This window comes from Bufo bufo, chromosome 6 (assembly GCF_905171765.1).
Source record: "Bufo bufo chromosome 6, aBufBuf1.1, whole genome shotgun sequence".
Lineage (NCBI taxonomy): Eukaryota > Metazoa > Chordata > Amphibia > Anura > Bufonidae > Bufo > Bufo bufo.
Genome location: NC_053394.1, coordinates 55,067,636 through 55,088,072, shown reverse-complemented (window position 1 = coordinate 55,088,072; position 20,437 = coordinate 55,067,636). Strand labels below are relative to the sequence as shown.

At 44.8% G+C, this 20,437-nt stretch overlaps 1 protein-coding gene across 5 annotated transcripts in view; it reads left to right on the top strand.

Moving 5' to 3' along the window:
• Positions 1-1,288: 1,288 nt before the first annotated feature.
• PHC1 (polyhomeotic homolog 1) overlaps positions 1,289-20,437 on the top strand; it is a 40,979-nt gene continuing 21,830 nt past the window's right edge. For 2 of the 5 annotated variants that reach the window (XM_040438693.1, XM_040438691.1), the window contains exons 1-11: positions 1,289-1,423; positions 4,544-4,671; positions 6,148-6,258; positions 9,003-9,080; positions 9,198-9,350; positions 12,365-12,523; positions 12,892-13,216; positions 14,826-15,382; positions 15,468-15,603; positions 15,756-15,943; positions 16,019-16,130. In XM_040438693.1, the coding sequence (XP_040294627.1) occupies positions 4,558-4,671; positions 6,148-6,258; positions 9,003-9,080; positions 9,198-9,350; positions 12,365-12,523; positions 12,892-13,216; positions 14,826-15,382; positions 15,468-15,603; positions 15,756-15,943; positions 16,019-16,130 (1,933 nt within the window). In that variant the 5' untranslated portion in view covers positions 1,289-1,423; positions 4,544-4,557. Of the gene's footprint in view, positions 1,486-4,543; positions 4,672-6,147; positions 6,259-9,002; positions 9,081-9,197; positions 9,351-12,361; positions 12,524-12,891; positions 13,217-14,825; positions 15,383-15,467; positions 15,604-15,755; positions 15,944-16,018; positions 16,131-20,437 lie in introns of all 5 variants that reach the window. The other 3 variants (XM_040438692.1, XM_040438689.1, XM_040438690.1) reach the window with 2 other exon arrangements.

Here is a 20,437-nt window from a genome sequence, read left to right as displayed (position 1 = left end):
ATGTCACAGTACAGGGATAATACACACAGTGATGTCACAGTACAGGGATAATACACAAAGTGATGTCACAGTACAGGGATAATAAACACAATGATGTCACAGTACAGGATAATACACACAGTGATGTCACAGTACAGGGATAATACACACAGTGATGTCACAGTACAGGGATAATAAACACAATGATGTCACAGTACAGGGATAATAAACACAGTGATGTCACAGTACAGGGATAATAAACACAGTGATGTCACAGTACAGGGATAATAAACACAGTGATGTCACAGTACAGGATAATACACACAGTGATGTCACAGTACAGGATAATACACACAGTGATGTCACAGTACAGGATAATACACACAGTGATGTCACAGTACAGGGATAATAAACACAGTGATGTCACAGTACAGGGATAATACACACAGTGATGTCACAGTACAGGATAATACACACAGTGATGTCCCAGTACAGGGATAATAAACACAGTGATGTCACAGTACAGGGATAATACACACAGTGATGTCACAGTACAGGGATAATAAACACAGTGATGTCCCAGTACAGGGATAATAAACACAGTGATGTCACAGTACAGGATAATAGACACAGTGATGTCCCAGTACAGGGATAATACACACAGTGATGTCACAGTACAGGGATAATACACACAGTGATGTCACAGTACAGGAGTAATACACACAGTGATGTCACAGTACAGGATAATACACACAGTGATGTCACAGTACAGGATAATAAACACAGTGATGTCACAGTACAGGGATAATACACACAGTGATGTCACAGTACAGGGATAATACACACAGTGATGTCACAGTACAGGGATAATAAACACAGTGATGTCACAGTACAGGGATAATACACACAGTGATGTCACAGTACAGGGATAATAAACACAGTGATGTCGCAGTACAGGGATAATACACACAGTGATGTCACAGTACAGGAGTAATACACACAGTGATGTCACAGTACAGGAGTAATACACACAGTGATGTCACAGTACAGGATAATACACACAGTGATGTCCCAGTACAGGGATAATACACACAGTGATGTCGCAGTAAAGGGATAATACACACAGTGATGTCCCAGTACACATGTCGCCTGTATCTGCTGCCCATCATATATACACATCCCCCGGGTGAGGTGATGATATGAGGTCCAGACCTTCTCCGGAGCGCACTAACACGCAGCCGCCTCTGGAGCACTCCCCCCTCCTCCATCTATCTCCATGACAACAAAGTGAAAGGTGAGAGAAGGAGGAGTAAGGCAAAGAGTGGGGTCACGTGCTCAGGAAGTCGAGCTGTCTGACGGGAAATGACGTCAGGAGCTGAGAGAAAGAACCAGACAGAGAGGGAGAAGCAGAGCTCGAAGTGAGAGCGGCGGGGAGAGGTCAGAGGTCAGTAGGAGACCGGAAGGGCTAGAGGGCAGGGGTCAGCGCTGGACCGGAGGCCTTAGGGGGTGAGGAGCGGAGAGGGAATGTTGGGAGGTCTCCGGGGTGTATCAGCCTGTGTGTACTGGGGACATGGAGCTCCTCCCCCTCTGTCTGTACACAGTATTTATGTACTCTGTGTGTGCTCGGCATGTACCACTCCTGCAGTATGGGGGTGGCCTTATTACCTTGTGTATGGAGGCTCCCCAGCTGTCAGCCCTAGCAGCCATGATAGCAGTGGGTGTGACCCTGTGGTGGTCTCCCCTGTATGTGCCCCACACTAGCAGTATACACTCCAGTATACATAGCCTGCTGCTGGGCTCACTGCGCGGCCATTGTTTTCATGTCAACAAGAGTTGAGGTGTCATATTACCTGCGACTACCTGGCCACGCCCCCTTAGTGCTGACACTAAATATGTCATTAATTCACATGGCGGTGACGGGTCTGCTGTGTCTGCGCCATTTCTGTGTAGGTATACAGCGGGCTCATCCGTCAGTAAAAATGGAGCTGATCCTCTGTGACAGGTCCAACTTATCGGTTAAAGGGAGGTGTTATTTTTTAATCTAAAGAATGCTTGATGCTCTTAGCACACATTGTGCTTCACTTAGCTGCTTGCTGTCAATGAATGGTAACTTTTTTCAATTTTTTTATTACGATTACCGTTTAGCGAACTTGTTCGGCGTCTAAAGTTCGGGTTCGGGTTATCGAAGAATCGCGTTATGGATTCTAAATTCCATTATGGTCCGTGGTAGCAGAATCCTTAACACGATTCTTTGATAACCCGAACTTTAGACGTCGAACTTAAAACACAAGTTCGCTCAACACTAATTACAGTCCTGACAACGCGGCTGTATCCGTATTTCAGTCTGCAAAGTACCGAAGCTTTCTGTATTTTTCTCTCTCCTATCAATAGAAAGGACTATTTTCGTCCGCAATGTGGACCAGAATGGGACATTGCTCTATAGTTTGCAGTAGGGGCAGCACTCGGATGAGATCGGTGCACTGTCCTTTAGACATGAACGCGTCCGCAAAAAAAATGTGTTTTGCATACGGATGGTCATGTGCATGCGGCTTTAGGCTAGTTTCCCAGTAGCAGGCGGAAAATCCAGCAGGCTGTTCTGGTGAGCAGCGGTATTTGTCCTGCCTATTTTCAGCATATCTGCCAGGTTACAGTCAGATCTCTGCCTGTTCCCGTTATAGTTAATGGGGTCGGTTAGCATTCACGTAGCTGGATCCAGAAATATCCGGATCTTCTGAATGCTAGTGTCAGACTAGATTTAGGGCTCGTGCATGTGACTGTTGCCTGTTTCACGGTCCGGCCGTGTGCAGTCCATATTTTGTGGATCGTCTGGCCCCTAATAGAACAGTCCTATCTTTATCCGTAATGCGGACAATTATAGGACATGTTCTATTTTTTTGTTTGTTTTCTTTTTTGCAGTACCCCATGCGGACTTACGAAAACATAATGCACACCAGGTCCTTTCCGTATTTTTATGCGCCCCCATTGAAGTGAATGGCTCCGCATACAGGAAAAAAACATGGAAACAAAAATAAGTTTGCGTGTATGACGCAAACAGCAACAAAAATAGCGACGGTCGTGTGCATGAGGCCCTAGGGTACTTTCACACTAGCGGGTGAACAGCCTGTCAGATCTGTGCTGCCGCTAGTACACGTCCGCTCCAGCCCCATTGAGTATAACGGGGGCGGGCCAGAGTTTCGGCGGCAGCACGGCAAACATGCAGAGAGGCGGCCGGAATAAAACTGTGACATGACGTCGTTTTATTCCAGCCGCCCCCAGGCTGTTGAATTCCAATGCGCCCAATCCTTATCTACCCAACATCTGGCCACGTAGCAGAGTCGGACGCTCCTCATATACATCTAATGTGTACAGTCATCTTTAGATGTTCGGATTATTAGTAGTAGGCCTCAGGCACACGACCGTGTTCCAGCCGTGCACTGTGGTCCGCAATGCACGGGCACTGACTGTCTGCCCGCTGTCTGTGGACTCAATTACTTGAATTGGTTCCTCGATCCTCATCGGACGGTACCCACTGCAAAAAAAAAGTTGTGCTTCTGTAGGCTTCCAATCCGTGCTTCCAATCTTGTGGGCCGCCATATGGGCTACGGTCGTGTGCTGCTGATTAACGTCCCTCAGTATGTTGGAGAGTAGCATTTTGAGCAATTCCTTTGCTCTCAGTTTAACAGGCGGGGGGGGGGGACGACTAGCCATTGTAGGCCATAATACAGACGCCCTGTTCAGTTAGGTTGTGCGTCGCTGTCATTCCACAGGAAAGAACACAAGTGGTGCAATTGCTGCTGTGGCTTTTGCGGAATATTTTATGCAAATTTAGAAGTATATTTCGATGTGCAATGTCAGTCTATGCTAAAATTCAGCAGCGCGTGTAGAGAACGCTACAGGAATTATTTCCACAGCGGCAAAATTCCCCGCAGTCATTTGAACCTTGTGTATTAAAGAAATACATGGTGGAGATTCCCGCAGCAGATTGGTGAAGCACCATACCTGTTGTCACCTGGACAGACCTAATGTCTTAGGCCTCATGCACACGACCGTTGTGTGTTTTGCGGTCTGCAAATTGCAGATCCACTAAACACGGATAGCGTCCGTGTGTGTTCCGCAATATGCGGAACGGCACGGACAGCCATTGATAAAACTGCCTATTCTTGTCCGCAAAACGGACAAGAATAGGACAGGTTATATTTTTTTTGCGGACCACGGAACGGAGCAACGGATGCGGACAGCACACTGAGTGCTGTCCGCATCTTTTGCGGCCCCATTGAAGTGAATGGTTCCGCATCCGAGCCGCAAAAACTGCGGCTCGGATGCGGACCAAAACAATGGTCTTGTGCATGAGGCCTTATTCACACGTCGGTGTTTGGTCAGTGATTTCCATCAGAGATCTTGAGCCCAAACCAGGTGCGACTCTAAACGCAGCAGATTGTGCTTTGCTGCCCAGAAACGATGCCGTTGTATGGGACAAGCGTTAACAGTAGCCATCAGACGCTCAGCATTGAACTGCATCCCACTAATCATTTTAGGTACTAACGATTCAATATTTATTTAACAGATCAGAGATTCAACATGGAGACTGAGAGCGAACAGAACTCTACTTCCACCAATGGAAGTACGGCGTCCAGCGCCAGCTCCCGTCCTCAGATATCTCAGATGTCTCTCTATGAGCGCCAGGCTGTCCAGGTAGGTGTCTCATATGGACTGGTAAGTTCAAATCTTCAAAGGGGTTGTCTCACTTCAGCAAGTGGCATTTATCACGTAGAGAAAGTTAATACAAGGCGCTTACTAAAGTACCTCTTGGAACCGAACCGGAGTTCAGTACAAAGGTTTTTTTTTTACAGAAATTAATTTCCGAAGTTATTACTTTGCGAAGCAATACCTTTGGCTCATCGGAGCCAATACATTCTCATACTGTACGGAGAGCCTGCTCCGTACAGTATTAAAACAAAGTTTTATGCAAATCGACTTCGGATGAAGCATCTGAAGTCGATTCGCTCATCCCTAGTTACGACAACCCTGCAATCCAGCAGCAGTGGCCGTGCTTGTACACTATAGAAATAACTGCTGGACTATGCGCACTCCCATGGTCCCGGCCACCACAGAGGCCGTTACTTTTTCCTATAGTGTGCGGGCCCGACCACCGCTGCTGGATTTACAGGGTGGTCGTAACCCCTGGAAACGAGGAGTGTATAATGTGATAGAAAAATGAATCTAGCCAGCAAAGGAGGCAAAATGGACAATCACAATACATTAGTAAGTGCCTTGTATTAACTTTTTCTACATGGATAAATGCTATTTGCTAAAGGGAGACAGCCCGTTAAAGCACCACTTACTGTGGCATTTTTTTGCTTCCCAACGTCTTTGTTTTGTCGCCCGTATGCTTCACCTCTAGAAGTCTTTCATTAAAGGGATCGTCTGGGTTAAGACCTGAACCTGGACATAACCGCTTCTTCACCCATTCAGCCCCTATGAGTGGAGCATTTAATGCTCCGATGCTCTCCCTTGCCCCGCGCAGCATCGCTAAATGCCTATCAGAAGCCTGGTACGTCACTGGGTCTGAAGAAAAAGCCCTTGCCCTACGCTATACAAGATGCTCCACTTATAGGGGCTGAATGGGTGAAGAAGGGGTTATGTCTAGATTCAGCTCTGAACCCGGACAACCCCTTTTAAAAGCTTTCTTCATATTCCCAAGCCTAGCGATGGTTGGTGTTATTTCGTTCTTAGGAGATACTAAGTTGTAAACATGAGCATGTTCTGTGTATGGGAATGATCCCTAGAAGTTCCTGAGCTGTGTCCTTATCATTGTATTCTTTCATGTCATAGCATTATTACAGATTAGGCCGCACATGCGGCCACCACTCCATTTGCCACTATGGGACTTCCAGATATAGCCGACGCAGCTTGCTCGGCTATTTTTGGATGTCTCATAGCAGTGAATGCTCTCCATTTACTTCAGGGCCCTATGCTTAATATGGGAGAAGCTCCCAGAGGTGGGACCCGCACCTCTCGGGCATTTATGGGACATCCTATCAATATGCTTTAACTGTTCCAGATGGAATAATCCCTTTAACTACATCACCTTATTGCATTCTCCCTGCCAACTGTATATTTATATGTTCAGAGTCTATGAACGGGCGCTAATATTGTCTTTCACCCCAGGCTCTGCAGGCTTTACACCGACAACCTAACGCAGCGCAGTACTTTCACCAGCTGATGTTACAGCAGCAGCTAAGTAACGCACAGCTACATAGTCTTGCAGCAGTTCAGCAGGTAAGTGCTCTTCACCTAGATTTTTATAGTTTTCACGTTTTTTTCTGGGATTTTTTATATATATATATTTTTTTTTATACTGAATACCTGATGTAGTAGTCCACCTTCCACTGATGCTCCAGCTTTTTTTTTTTTTTTTCTTTGTCCTCTTCCCTGTACCGATGCCAGGAATTAACATATTAGGCGCCATAATTCATATATACAGCATGCATCTAATTAAAAATATATATATATATTTCTCGCTGGTATCATTGGGGGACACAGGACCGTGGGTATAGCTGCTGCTGCCACTAGGAGGCGACTCTAGGCTAAAAAGTGTTAGCTCCTCCTGCCGTCTATACCCCCTCCAGCCTGGAGAAGAGCATACTAGTTTTTAGCTTAGTGTTTCCCAATATTCCATGCAGGATCTCATAGGCAGCCTTAGATTGGTTCTGGTCTTTTATTCCCTCCCCGTGGACTGCTTTGGAATGTCCCACGGTCCTGTGTCCACCAATGATACGAACGAGAAAACAAGGTTTTTGTGGACTCGCCTAAAAAATCTTTCTCGCTAAGTTCATTGGGGGACACAGCTCCCACCTTTTGTTTGTTCTCTAATTTTGCCGCATGTGACAGCAGTTGTTTGACTGGTGGGGTCCTCAGTTATGGGTTCGGACCCACTGGTTGTTGTAGTGTTATTTCATATCTGATTTCTTCCCCCCCTGCTGCTTGTGTACAAACTGGTATGCTCTCTCCAGGCTGGAGGGGGTATAGCCGCAGGAGGAGCTAACACTTTTCAGCCTAGTGTCGCCTCCTAGTGGCAGCAGCTTCTATACCCACGGTCCTGTGTCCCCCCCCCAATGAATTCAGCGAGAAAGAGGTTTTACAGGTGAGTCCACAAAAATCATTTATCATCTCTGTAACTTAAAGAGGTTGTGCAGCAACATATTGATGACCTATTCTCAGGGGCACTGACTGACCTTCAGCTGTTTGAAGAGGCTAGCAATGCTTCTTGTTCATTACACTGCGCGTCGTCTCGGCGGTGCACTGTATTGACAAGTAATTCCACAACGACGCCACTGCACAGGAGGCGTCACGTAACGTAATGTAGAGGAAGCGGTGTTCGCATAGAGCACCGCCTCCTCTTCAAACAGCTGATCGGCAGGGGTGTCGGGAGTCAGTCCTCCTGAGGATAGGTCATCAATGTATATTGCTGCACAACCCCTTTTAACACAGCACCCCATGGTGAATGTCACACTAACCAAGCAGATTTCGGCCTCTTTAGTCAGCTTTTTCATGCAGTGTTTGAAGCCAAAAGTGGCAGTGGATTTAAGGGCCCATTCACGCGGCCGTACGAACAGGTCCGCACCCATTCCCAAAATTTGCAAAAAAATATAGAGCATGGCCTATTCTTGTCCGGACAAGAATAGGCATTTTCTATGATAGTGCCGGCCATGTGCGGTCCGCAAATCGCGTAATGCACACGGGCCAGTATCCCTGTTATGCGTATCCGAAGAACACTGCAGTCATGTGAATGCACCCTAAAAAAGAGAAGCTGAATCTTTACTATCCACTCCTAGTATTGACTTCAAAAAGTGCATAAAAAAACTGCATGAAAATGACACGAACGTGGCTTCAGGTCTACAAGTTTGACATTATACGTTGTTTCAGGTGATCATATGATCAGTCAGGTTATCATGCAGAGTTATTCAGGGAGCAGCATTATGAGTGCTGTATTTAAATGATCTAAGCTTGTGTCTAAACTTACGTGTTATAATAGTGATATGTTAGAAGATTTGATAGGTGGGGATCTGGATGCTGAGACCCCCAGCCATCACTATTCTGAAGGGGCAAAAGCGCTCCTTCAAGCAGTGTGCCCTTTTGGCTTTCAGCGCTTTGCTCAGAATTGGAAATATTTTTTTGTTGGACGTCAGAATTTGCCTCCTGATTGGAGACCCTGATAGCTGAACAGCAGAATGCCTTCCATTTGCCCAGTTAGGAGAATATGTGGATTTTCTTCAGGTCTACAGATACAAAGGGCTTGTCTTGATTAAATGGTTAGCATTTTATACTAGAGCAGGAATGGCCAACCTACGGCTCTCCAGCTGTTGTAAAACTACAACTCTCACCATGCCCTAATGTAGGCTGATAGCTGTAGGCAGTCTAGGCATGCTGGGAGTTGTAGTTTTGCAATAGCTGGAGAGCCTCAGGTTGGCCATGCCTGTACTAGAGCTATATATAAAAAAAAAAAAAATGATTTTATGTGGCGATTTAATCACTTGAAATTATGGGCCCAGTATCTGAGACTGCGCTGAGTGTTTCCCATGATAAAAGTGCAGTATGTTGTTCTCACGGAGAACTCGTGTGCCCCAGAATACATTGATGCCCCCCACATAAACAAATTGTTGCTAGTAGCCAGGTCAGGTATTTAATGATTTTTTTTTTCTCTGCGCCTGACAGAAAGCAGATCAGAAACTGTCATCATCATAATCTCAGGCTCTGTTCACATCTGCATTTATAATGAAAGCCGCTGAGCTGGCTCCAGTGTATGGCAAACACTGGCAATGCTGAATGTGCCCCATTCATTTATTATTGAAATATACGTCGGGATCCAATGAGGTGTCCTCTTTTGTGTGTGCGTGGCCAGACTGATGGACGTTCCACTGATCTTTTTCCAGAAGTACATGATTGACAATGAACTGTAATGGGTCACCCAATGAATTCATGCTTGTATTTGCAAATACATATATATTTTTTTGCCATTGCAGGCTACAATTGCTGCTACCCGTCAGGCTGCCTCCCCTAACAATGTTTCCAATCAGCAGACGAGCACCACGCAAGGATCGGTAAGTAGCAAATGTTGGCATTGTACCAAATATTCAGGATTTCAAGGTCTTCTTAACAACTGTGGAACGGTCCTGTTAATAATGTAGGTAGTGAGTTAATTTTCCTTATTTCCTCAGCAGGTGAATCTGTCGACCAGCTCCTCTGCCCAGCTTCTGAGTCGTGCCCAGAATGTCACTGCCCCCAGCGCTACGACACTCACTCAGTCAGTTTTGCTCAGCAATGCTAGCTCTCCACCTCTCAACCAGTCCCAGACACAAATGTACCTTCGGGTAAGTAAAACGACCAGTCCATTGCAGGTTTTTAACGCTGGAGTATAACGGCAACGTAATGTCCTGAAATGTAACATTACATGACACCCGTTGAAATCCGTAGGCGAACGTGTAATGCGTTTCTGTTCGATATTTTTTTCCTTTTGAGGAAATTTACTTGGTGCATCCAGTAGGGATCGGCCGATTATAGATTTTTTTATTTTTTTTATTTTTTTTTTTAGAGCCGATACCGATAAACTTTCAGGCCAATAGCTAATAATTTATACCGATATTCTGTGTATTTTCATTTTTGAAAAAACAAAAAATTCCTACACAAATCTGCTGAAAATGAACATGTTTATTGTTAACGTGTATTTTTTATTTTTGTTAATCTTTATTTTTTATTTTTCATTTGTACCTAATATTTTGGGGTTTGTGTTTTTTGTTTGTTTTGTTTTTTACAAACTTTTAGCCCCCCCCAGGGTGAATAGGACTTTACACTCTCCCTGCTGCTCTGTGCTTTGTGCACACAGAAGCATGGAGCTGACTATGGCAGCCAGGGCTTCAGTAGCGTCCTGGCTGCCATGGTAACCGATCGGAGCCCCAGGATTACACTGCTGGGACTCCGATCAGAAGCTGCCACTGCCACCAATGAGGAGGAGGGGAGAGGGGATCCTGTGGCCACTGCCACCAATGATTAATACTGGGGTTGGAGGGGGGGGACGGACGGGCGCACTGCGCTACCTATGTCTTTAATACTGGGGTTGGGGGGGAGGCGCACTGCGCCAACAATGTGATTCTGCAGCCAGCTCCCGCCTCCTATATTAATTCATATACAGGAGGCGGGAGCTGGCTGCAGAATCACATAGCTGCACCCGACGTCTGAGCGGTAGCTGCGATCCGCTGCAGTTAACCCCGGTGCGGGACCTGAGGGGTTAACTACCGCAGATCGCAGCTACCGCTCATAGAGGTTGGGAGCCGGCTATGTGATTCTGCAGCCAGCTCCTGCCTCCTGTTGAATTTGAATGAATGAGTAAGTCAACATCATTGGTGACTCAGTGGCCACAGCCCCTCCCCTCCTCTTGTCCTCTCTCCTCTCATTGGCGGCACAGTGGGAGGGAGACACTGCTTCCTTCTCCCCTGTGCTGCTGAGGGAACACGGATCGCGCTGAGATAATCGGTCGATCCCTAGCATCCAGGCATATCCCAGGATACATTTCAGGGCAATGGGAAATCTAACCTTAAAGGGGTTGTCCAGCTTCATATACACAACCACCTGTGACATGTCCCCAAGCAGCATGTCACTGCTGGGTCACGTGCTGCTTGGAGACATGTCATCCCATAAATGGATACTCTGGGACTGAACTATTGACAACCTACCCTTAGGGTAGGTCATCAGTATCCGGTCTGAATCATGACATTTCAATGACGAGCTGTTTTGCGTGATGGCTCTTGCACTGGAAACTGTGACTACACTAGGACTACACAGCTCTGCTCAATGGTGGTGGTAGTAGTTCTCCCATGCTATGCCTCTGTATGGAATAGCATAGTCTGCTAAGGCAATGTGGCCTCTGTTGAGTGAATGTGGACATATTTCGCATAGACATCTGGAGATTTTCGAACACCTACAACAACCTTGTGCTGCATTGCAGTGTAAAATTAGCCTGAAGACTGGGGAGGCCCCCGAAACGTAGCAGTAACCCGTGAAGTGCCTCAGTCTATCTTTGGTTTCCACCTTACAAATTAATTGATTTGTCTATGCAGTTTTAGGCTACTTTCAAATCTGCGGCCCTGTGATGCGGCAGAGGATGCCGGGAATCAGCTGGACACAAACCGCAGAATCTCAGTAGATTTGCTGCATTGCGTCTGAATCTCTGTCGGACCCCATTATAGTTAATGGGACCAGCGGACAATTTGGTTGCCGGATCCAGAGAATTCCGGCAGGCTGGAACAGATGTGAAAGTAGCCTTAGACACTGGCTTTTTATGTAAGTTTTGGCCTTTTTTGCACAAGTTGTGGATGCAAAATGTAATTTTATATATAGAAATTTGCAGTATTATAGCGTGCCATGAATTATCTACAGAAACACACAGGGAGTCATTTACTAACAGCGCTACGCCAGTTTTTGTTGTTAAAACATCGTATTATTATTTTTTTTTTAATACATTGCCTTCGCCACTTGGGAGTGGTGGGGCCTGGGGCCCGGAAACAGGCATAAAAGTGAAGTGGAAACCAGTCAGATTTCACTCCAGTGGCACTGACTTCCGGAGGTGCGTGTAAGGCTACTTTCACACTGGCTTTTCTGGGTCCGCTTGTGAGATCCGCATCATCAATTTGGCTGCGTTTGGTCTCCATTGCGCTTTTCAGACAGACACTAAAATGCAGCTTGCAGCGTTTTGGTGTCCGACTGACGAAGCAGAGCCAAACTGATCCGTCCTGACTTACAATGTAAGTCAATGGGGACGGATCCGTATTTTACTGACACAATATGGTGCAATTGAAAACTGATCCGTCCCCCATTGACTTTCAATGTAAGTCAAGACGGATCAGTTTTGACTTAGAGTTTTTTTTTTTCATGAATAATTCAAACGGATCCGTTCTGAACGGATACAAGCGTTTGCATTATCGGTGCGGATCCGTCTGTGCAGATACAAGACGGATCCGCACCAAACGCGAGTGTGAAAGTGGCCTGACTTAGGATGAAGCCTACGCCTTGTCATAAATTAGCAGCTTCCTTCGGCAGCGCATGGGCTATCAAAGGGCGGCGTAAAAAGCCAGTCTTTGATCAATGACTCCCACACAGTATTGTCACAGTACACATAGAGGGTCTGTGTAAGGTATAATGGAAAGATTTGCACCAGTTCTGTGTTCTTGACCTACATCTAGTCTTGGCTAGTGATCAACAATACAAAATCCTGACGTGTGAGCTAGGCCTAAAAAGTTTGCTGACGATGTCTGTATACTATTTTTTTATTTTTTTTGCCTAAATCCTTCCCACCTTCATCTTGACTAAATAATGCATTTTCTCCCAGCAGCAGCCGCAGCTTGGTAATCTTTTACAAGTGAATCGATCGCTTAATCGCGGTGTCCCTCTGAACCCTCAACTTATTCTAATGCCCAATGGCTCTGTGGCTACGGTCCAGCAGGAAGTGGCGTCGCCTCAGAACCAAAACATGCATCAAGATTCTGACCAGGTAAGTGGTCCAGTAAGTAGTAAAGCCTTTTCTATAGTGAGATTAGTACAGGTTAAATGTTAATAGTAGTAAGGTGATTTATAGCACACAGGGGTGATTTTTATTTTTTTCTTTCTCCTTGAGTGACAGAAAAAAAAAAAAAAAAAAGAGTACTAAATATTAAAACCATATAGCCTCCTCCTTAGGCCAGTTTTTCATAGCCATAATACAACCACATTTTAGTTGTTGTGGTTGCAGCACGGACGCCCTCATAAGGTCCGACAGAGCTCAATCCTAGGGATCTGTTAAAATAAATCACTATTTATCTTCTGGATATGCACCTTGAGCTGGACATCAAACATTGGTGCAATTTTTTTTCTTCTGCTTAGGTTCAGAACCTGGCTGTTCGAAGTCAGCAGACTGCTCAACCCATGTCCACGGCTGCAGGGCCTACCATTGCTCATGCTGCTCCTCCACAGTCTAAACCAACCACTCACCCAATGCCCTCTTCCTCTGCACCTTCACAACTGCCATCTTCTCCAGTACCACAGAGTGTGAAGAGTCCAATGGGTCCAGCAGGGGGCACAGTGAGTCAGGGGAGTCAGACAGAGGCAGAGGTGAGAAAAGCAGAAGGCGAGGCTGTGCAGCAGAGTGTCGGTATCAACTTGACCAGAGCTGCAACGCCAGCACCCAACCAGACCCTGATAAGCTCTGGTGAGTTCAAAGGTCATTAGTATTGTCGGAAATATTTCCAGATCCTATGTACTATTCTATTTGAATACTTTATGCGTGTATGTAAGTATAAATGTGGGTGATTGAGTCAGCACAACCCTGTATGTAGGTGCACTTTGCTATGGCGAAATACATATACAAAGAAAAAGACACAAATGCAAAAGACACAGAAAAAGAAAAAGAAAGAAGAGTGCTATTGCATTTGTGTCTTTTTCTTTGTATGTAAGTATACTTAATCTATATATGGGCCTGCATATATAATCTATGGGCCTGCAGTGGCCATGTTCCATTCATCTGTCACGTGACCACAGCCACTGGCTTCGGCAGTAACGAGTGCATGGTTGGCCCCGATGGCCACGTAAACAATGAATGACACGCGACCGCTGCAGGCCCCGCAGGCATGGTATAGGTTTTCTTGCACTGTAACCAGTCATCAAGAAGGAGCGTCCTTGTGACCTGGCTGTTATAAGTGTTACACCTGGTTACTCAATCTGTTTTGATGTCTCGCTATAATAGGTTCTTTCCCTTGCAAAGGGAGGAGGATGGTATTATTGAATAATTTGCATATGTAATTGATCACATGATCAGAGGTGGCGTATTTAGGTATTGCTGTAATATACATTTGGTTGCTTCATAAAGACCTTGTAAAGTGTCGGTGTTTTTGCTGACTATATGCAGAACCATTTACTACAATGGGACTGCAAACAAAATGACTCCGTATGCGCTCCGTGTCCGCATGTCTGTTCCGCAAAATAATAGAACATGTCCTATTATTGTCCTCAGTACGGACAAGGGTAGAACTGTTTTGATATGGGCCATTCCGTTCCGCAAAATGCAGAACGCACACAGCTGGTATCCGTGTTTTGCGGATCCGCAATACAACGGTTGTGTGCATGAGCGCTAAGTCATTAAAGAGTGCTGTGGATTTCTTAATGGGGTATTCCAGTTTTTATGCATGTCTGTAGGTGATTTATAAAATGGCTGCCCGTCTCTAGGTGATAAAGTTTAGTGTTAAAAAAAACAAATGCAACACAGATCTGTTTTTACACACACTGACGGTTATGATGAGACTGTGTGTGTGTGTGTGTGTGTGTGTGTGTATGTGTATATATATATATATATATATGTATGTATGTATATGTGTGTATATATATATATATATACACACACTGCTATTCACCTGTTGGATACTTGGGCAGTTTACGGAAAGCTGGCCCACATGACTGACACCATGTTTAGTTCTATCCAGCTCTGCTATGGATACGTTCTACAGGACTTAACTGGGCCATACCATTTATTTTTCTTTAGGGAGCGGCTACTGTATGGATATAATAACTGTGTGCAAGCAAAATTTTAAATATATATTAGAAAATGGTTCAATGTCATATTCTCTAAATTTAATCATAAAACCAGAAAATCCCTTTAATGTTGACTATTCTGAGGATAGGTGATCTGTTACTGATGAGGAAGTGTATTTTTATTTCTTTTTCTATTTTTATTATGCTCAGTTTTCCAACTTTATTACTTTTTCCCATGGCTAACTCCAACAGTGTCTTTCTACTCTCTCCTCCTTTTTTTTTTTCTCCACCAGCTACTTACACTCACATTCAGCCTCACTCAGTCCTACAACAGAAGCAGGTGGTGTTCCAGCAGCAGATTGCCATCCACCAGCACCGTCAGTCCCAGCTCGTCCATACCTCTGCTCATGTACAGTTGGCACAGCAGCAGCAGCCGCAGGCCCCCTCTCAGCAAGGCTTGCAGGCAAATCCTGCACAACAGACCTTGGTTGTACAACCTATGCTGCAGACTACAGAGGCGACTCTGCCAACTAAAGCACCCGTCCCCATTCAGCCCAAACAACCAGGCAAAGGGGTTCCACCTTTAAATCTAGGACACCTAGCAGGAAAGCCTACCCAAAGTGCAAGACCGCTCCCTACACCCCCTCCCAACCAACCTCACATTCCTGTACAACTCGTGGGTGCGAGACAGCAGGGTCCTGCCCAAGCTCTGGCTCTTGGAGCTCCCCAGGTTCCATCACAGGGGTCTTCCTTAACACAGATCACGCTGCCTCCATCTCCTGCCCCTGTTCCAACTGCAGTGTCCGGTTCCTTACATGAAGCCCAAGCTGCATTTTATGGAGTCCTGCAGGTGGGTCTTTGATGATTAGAGAAGTCCATGATGTGTTCAGTTTTTTTTTCTGCAGAGCTTTATAATAACTTGATTGATTTCATAGGGCAAGATGTCTGGAGTTGGTGGGAAGAGAAATACGGAGGCAGAGGAAGGCAGGGACGAATCGCCAACACTACCTGTAAAAGCATCTCCTCCAGCAGACACCCCACCTACAGTGGAGGAAAGCAACACTCCAGCTGGTGGGTGAATGTATCATCTCGTTCTGCTGTCCTGTTTTCTGGAGTCTGTACATCATCGTTCTGCCATTTTTCAGCTGATTCCACTTCCTCTTTATATATTCTTGGAATGGTTTATGATTTTTCAGTAACTATCTCTTTATCGCACTCCACAGATAAGTCTGAGGCCGCCTCTCAAGTCTCTCCAGCTCTCGCTGTATCCGCTCCTCCCTGTGCACCCACACTCTCCGTCACTTCTCGTCAGCACAGTGACTCCAAGCCCCCACAAGCCATTGTGAAGCCACAGATCCTGACACACATTATAGAGGGCTTTGTCATCCAGGAGGGAGCAGAACCCTTTCCTGTAAGCTCCTTTGCATGTGTCCGTCGTTAAAACAATTCCTTATCGTGTTTCCTAAGTTGTGGTTTCTCTCTCTAGGTTGGCAGTCCTCAGATACCAAAGGACCCTGAAAAGGTACCTGCAGCGGTTACAGTTTTGCCTCCAGTAGAAAGTCCACCCCCTCATCCTCCTGTAGATCAGACTGTTAGTGGTAAGTCTAATTTTCTCTAAAGAAAACCCTCAAAAGAGCCATCGCCCTACTCTATGCTGTATCTGCTGGCCACATAAGTTATTGTTCCTCTAAGGGTAGGTTCACAGGTAATTACTGCAGCAACCTGAAGTTCAGAGATAGGAACAAGGTTGAATCTTGTTCACACAAGTAATTGCATTGTGGTCTGCTCATAGGATACAAAATGTAAAAATGGTGCACCTAGGCTTACATATGCCTTCTAGTACACCGAGCATCAGGCCAGTTATCGTGAACCAACACTCGTACAAACACTCGTTCCCAGTAATTGGCCATGTAAACGCGAGCAAATGATTGTTGGATTATGACATCAAAAAATCCTCATTTGTTAGCAGCTCATTGCCCTGTATAAATGGATGTTCTGCCAGAAAGCACTGAAACTGTGTGGAGATGAACTATCATCGTGATGATATTCATCCTGATACAGCAGCGATCATTACTGCATGAAATTCCAACTGACAAACAGGCAGCGATCAGGAATGAACCTTTCCTATTCTATCGACCTGTGTAGAAAGACCCCAAGTCCCTAAACAGTCTGCAGTACTGCCCATAGTCATGACCTATCGTAAGGACAGATCATTATTTAAGTCCCAGAAAAAACTGCAAAAACTTTTGTGCAAATCCACCTTAAAGGATTCTTTCAGATCACCTTCAGATTTGTCCTTGAAGTGGTTTTCCAGGCAACTGATACTGATGACCTATCCTCAGGGTAGGTCTTTAACATTGGATCAGTGAGGACACGATATCCCGCACTCAACTGTTCCCTACAGCCACTGGTGTGGGAACTAGCACTGTGAATGGAGCAGGAAGCACAGCTCCGTTGAAAGTGTAGTGGCAGAGGCAGGTTACTGCAGCTTAGCTTCCAGTCTCTTTAATAGGAGCTTGGCTTCAGTAACACAACACGGCCACTACACTTTGGCCGGAGCTGTGCTTCCTGCTCCATTCAAAGTGCTAGTTCCAGCACCAGAGGCTGAAGGGAAGAGCTGATTGGTGAGGGTGTGGGATGTTGGGCCCTCCCTGATTAGTAGTGTTGAGCGAGCATGCTCAGCCGAATACCAGTTCGGCTCGAGCATCGCTATGCTCGGCACATGGCAGTATTCGGCAGAGTACCGCATGTGCTCGAGCGTAATGCTCGAGTCCCCTTCCCGCACATTTCGCGGCTGCTAAGCAGCCAATAAACGTGGAGGTAAGTACTGCCCTCACTGTAATGCCAGTAGCCATGTTTGCTACTGGCATTACAGTGATTGGCTGGCCGGAACACGTCATCAGGTGCTATATAGCACCCGATGACGCGTGTTCAGCTCATTATAAGTCAGAAAGAGCTGAGCATAGGAAGGGAGAGAGAGTGTAGGGAGTGTAATTGAATATTATTTCTGTACTAAAACATTTCAGAGACCCAAAAGTCCTTGTAAGGACTATTGTGTGTGTGACAGTAAAATCTTTCTCACTCTTTATTGGGGGACACAGCATCCACCCAGTATTGTTGTTCGACCACAGTTGTGGCAGTTGCTAGTTTGAACCCCGTTGGGTCTTTTGGCATGGTTGGTGTTCCATGTTTTTTCTTTGGTTGGCTTGCTTCTCCTACTGCTTGTGCACAAACTCAAGCTCTCTCTCCAGGCTGGAGGGGGTATAGCTGCCAGGGGAGGAGCTAACAGCTTTATCTAGTGTCAATGCCTCCTAGAGGACATAGATATACACGGTTCCGGTGTCCCCCAATGAAGAGCGAAAAAGAGATTTTACTGGTAAGTTTTACAAAAATCTCATTTTCGGAGACCCAAAAGTCCTTTTAAGGACTATTGTGTGTGTGACAGCAGCAATATATATTATCTTGCGCTAAATGCCATGTAATAGGCCGCTGCGGACAGTTAAATTATCTGCGCCACATCTCCTGTTTAAAGTGTCTGGGATATAAAGCAAAAGGCTTTATAAAAAAAAAATAGGATCAAAGGAAATTGATCCTCGAGGTGGACATATATTAAACACCTCAAAAAGAGATCGTTGTTAATTAAATTATGTTGTGCAAACAGTAAATAAGGTACAAGTGTCTATGCAAAAATATAAATGATTATACAATAATTTAAAGTACAATCAAAGCTTAATCAGTAGAAAAACACAATAATATGCAATAACACACAGTGCAATACCCAAAATTCGCCACTAGATGGCTCTAACACCAAGACCAACGTATACACGATACCTCTCAAACATAAAAATGTAATACAACCGACTCGACGACAATTATTAGATATAAAACAATGATAAGGACAGATATGAACCCTTGCTCTGCTAAAACTATGACAAATCTCGGATACCGGTAGTATTGCGACACAACTTATGAATTATCAAGCCTGATATGGCTATGGAATGAATATTCCAATCAGAGATTCCCTCTGATATCAGTATAAGGTCTCTTATTCAGTAATATGCTTCTTTACTGAATAGCAATAATATTGATGTAGAACATCTAACGTACATCCGCAATAAAGCGGGGATTTTCCTAAATGCACCCACACTGAGTCCGGACCCATTCACTTCAATGGGGCTGTGTACATGAGCGGTGATTTTCACGCATCACTGGTGCGTTGCTTGAAAATCGCAGCAAGCTCTATATTGTGCGTTTTTCACGTTGAAATAATAGAAGTGAATGAGGCTGCGTGAAAATCGCAAGCATCCGTAAAGAAGTGCGGATGCGGTGCGATTTTCAGGCATGGTTGCTAGGAGACGATTGGGATGGGGACCCGATCTTTATTATTTTCCCTTATAACATGGTTATAAGGGAAAATAATAGCATTCTTAATACAGAATGCTTAGTAAAATGTCCATTGAGGGGTTAAAAATAATAAACAAATTTAACTCGCCCCATCCACTTAATCGCGGAGCGGATCTCCTCCTCTTTCTACTTTCTTCAGGACCTGGCTAAAGGACCTTTGATGACATCACTGCGCTCATGACATGGTCCTTCACATGGGCCATCACCATGTTATAAGGGAACATAATAAAATCTACACAACACCGATCCCAAACCCGAACTTCTGTGAAGAATTCCGGGTTCGGGTCTGGGTACCAAACATGCCGATTTTTCTCATGCGCGTGCAAAATGCATTAAAGCGCTTTGCACTCGCGTGAAAAAATCGCACATTTTCCTGCAACGCACCCGCATCTTGTCCGGCCCTCACACGCGACGCCCGTGTGAAAGAGGCCTAAGGGGAGTCAGCTCTAAAGTCTGTTCTTATCATTGGGATTTTCTCCTGGGGTGTGTTCCCTTTGTTTCTCTGTGTTACTGTGTCTTCTGTTGCTCCCTGTTCTTTCTTGTTGCTCTTTTTCCTTTCCCTCATGTGTGTGTGGTTTATGATCACAAACTTATCAGTTAGACACACCTTCCTAGCTTGGAGTTTTCCAATCGTTGTCGGCTAGGCGTGTACATATGATGATGACTCTGATGTCACTGTATTACCCCAAATGCATTTCTGCTGTTGGTGTAATGTTTCTCATTTACCCCTAGATGACACTATTACCCAAGCTATTTAGTATCATTCTAGAAAGGGTTAAATATCCAAGCCTGACTTTATCTCACATTCTAAACACATGACCTTTGGAACCTTAAATTAGAGCTGAGGGATTAATTTTGACACAAAAACTAACTAAAACACAGACTTTTGGGCACCATTTAGACTTTTCCCATATTCTCAAATTTGTTACAGATAATAGTATAATGGACATTATACTCTCACAGATATCTGTGCCTCCTCTGCTACTCCAATGGGTGATTTGGTTAGTTAAAAAAAAACATCTTCCCTGAACGAGGACTCATTAACACAGTCTACACATTAAATTATTCTCACCATGATTTACGAGTATATGCGTTCCTAGTGAGAAATATAATAGATACATAAATGTCCTTCATAATATTCAATATAAAACAAAACATAGGTCCTATTGATTTTCTTATACAAAAACTAAGGTTGATTATACATGTATATAGATATTACAGATTTTCTTCTTCATTAATAGATACCAAACTGTAGGACTAATTAGCACCAGCTGCGTCTAGAAAATATTCTTATCTCAGCCATAAATCCATAAGGAGACGAATGACTTTTCTCAGACTGGTAGATAAACTGTCTCTTTCCCAATAACCTCTTTCGGCCTACTTTAAAATACATGACATAATGGTGAATATAACACACATGGCCTATTATATATATCAAATCCACTATAATTAGGATATTTTGATATAAATGTTGTACCTATGAAAAAGCACAACAAAAGTG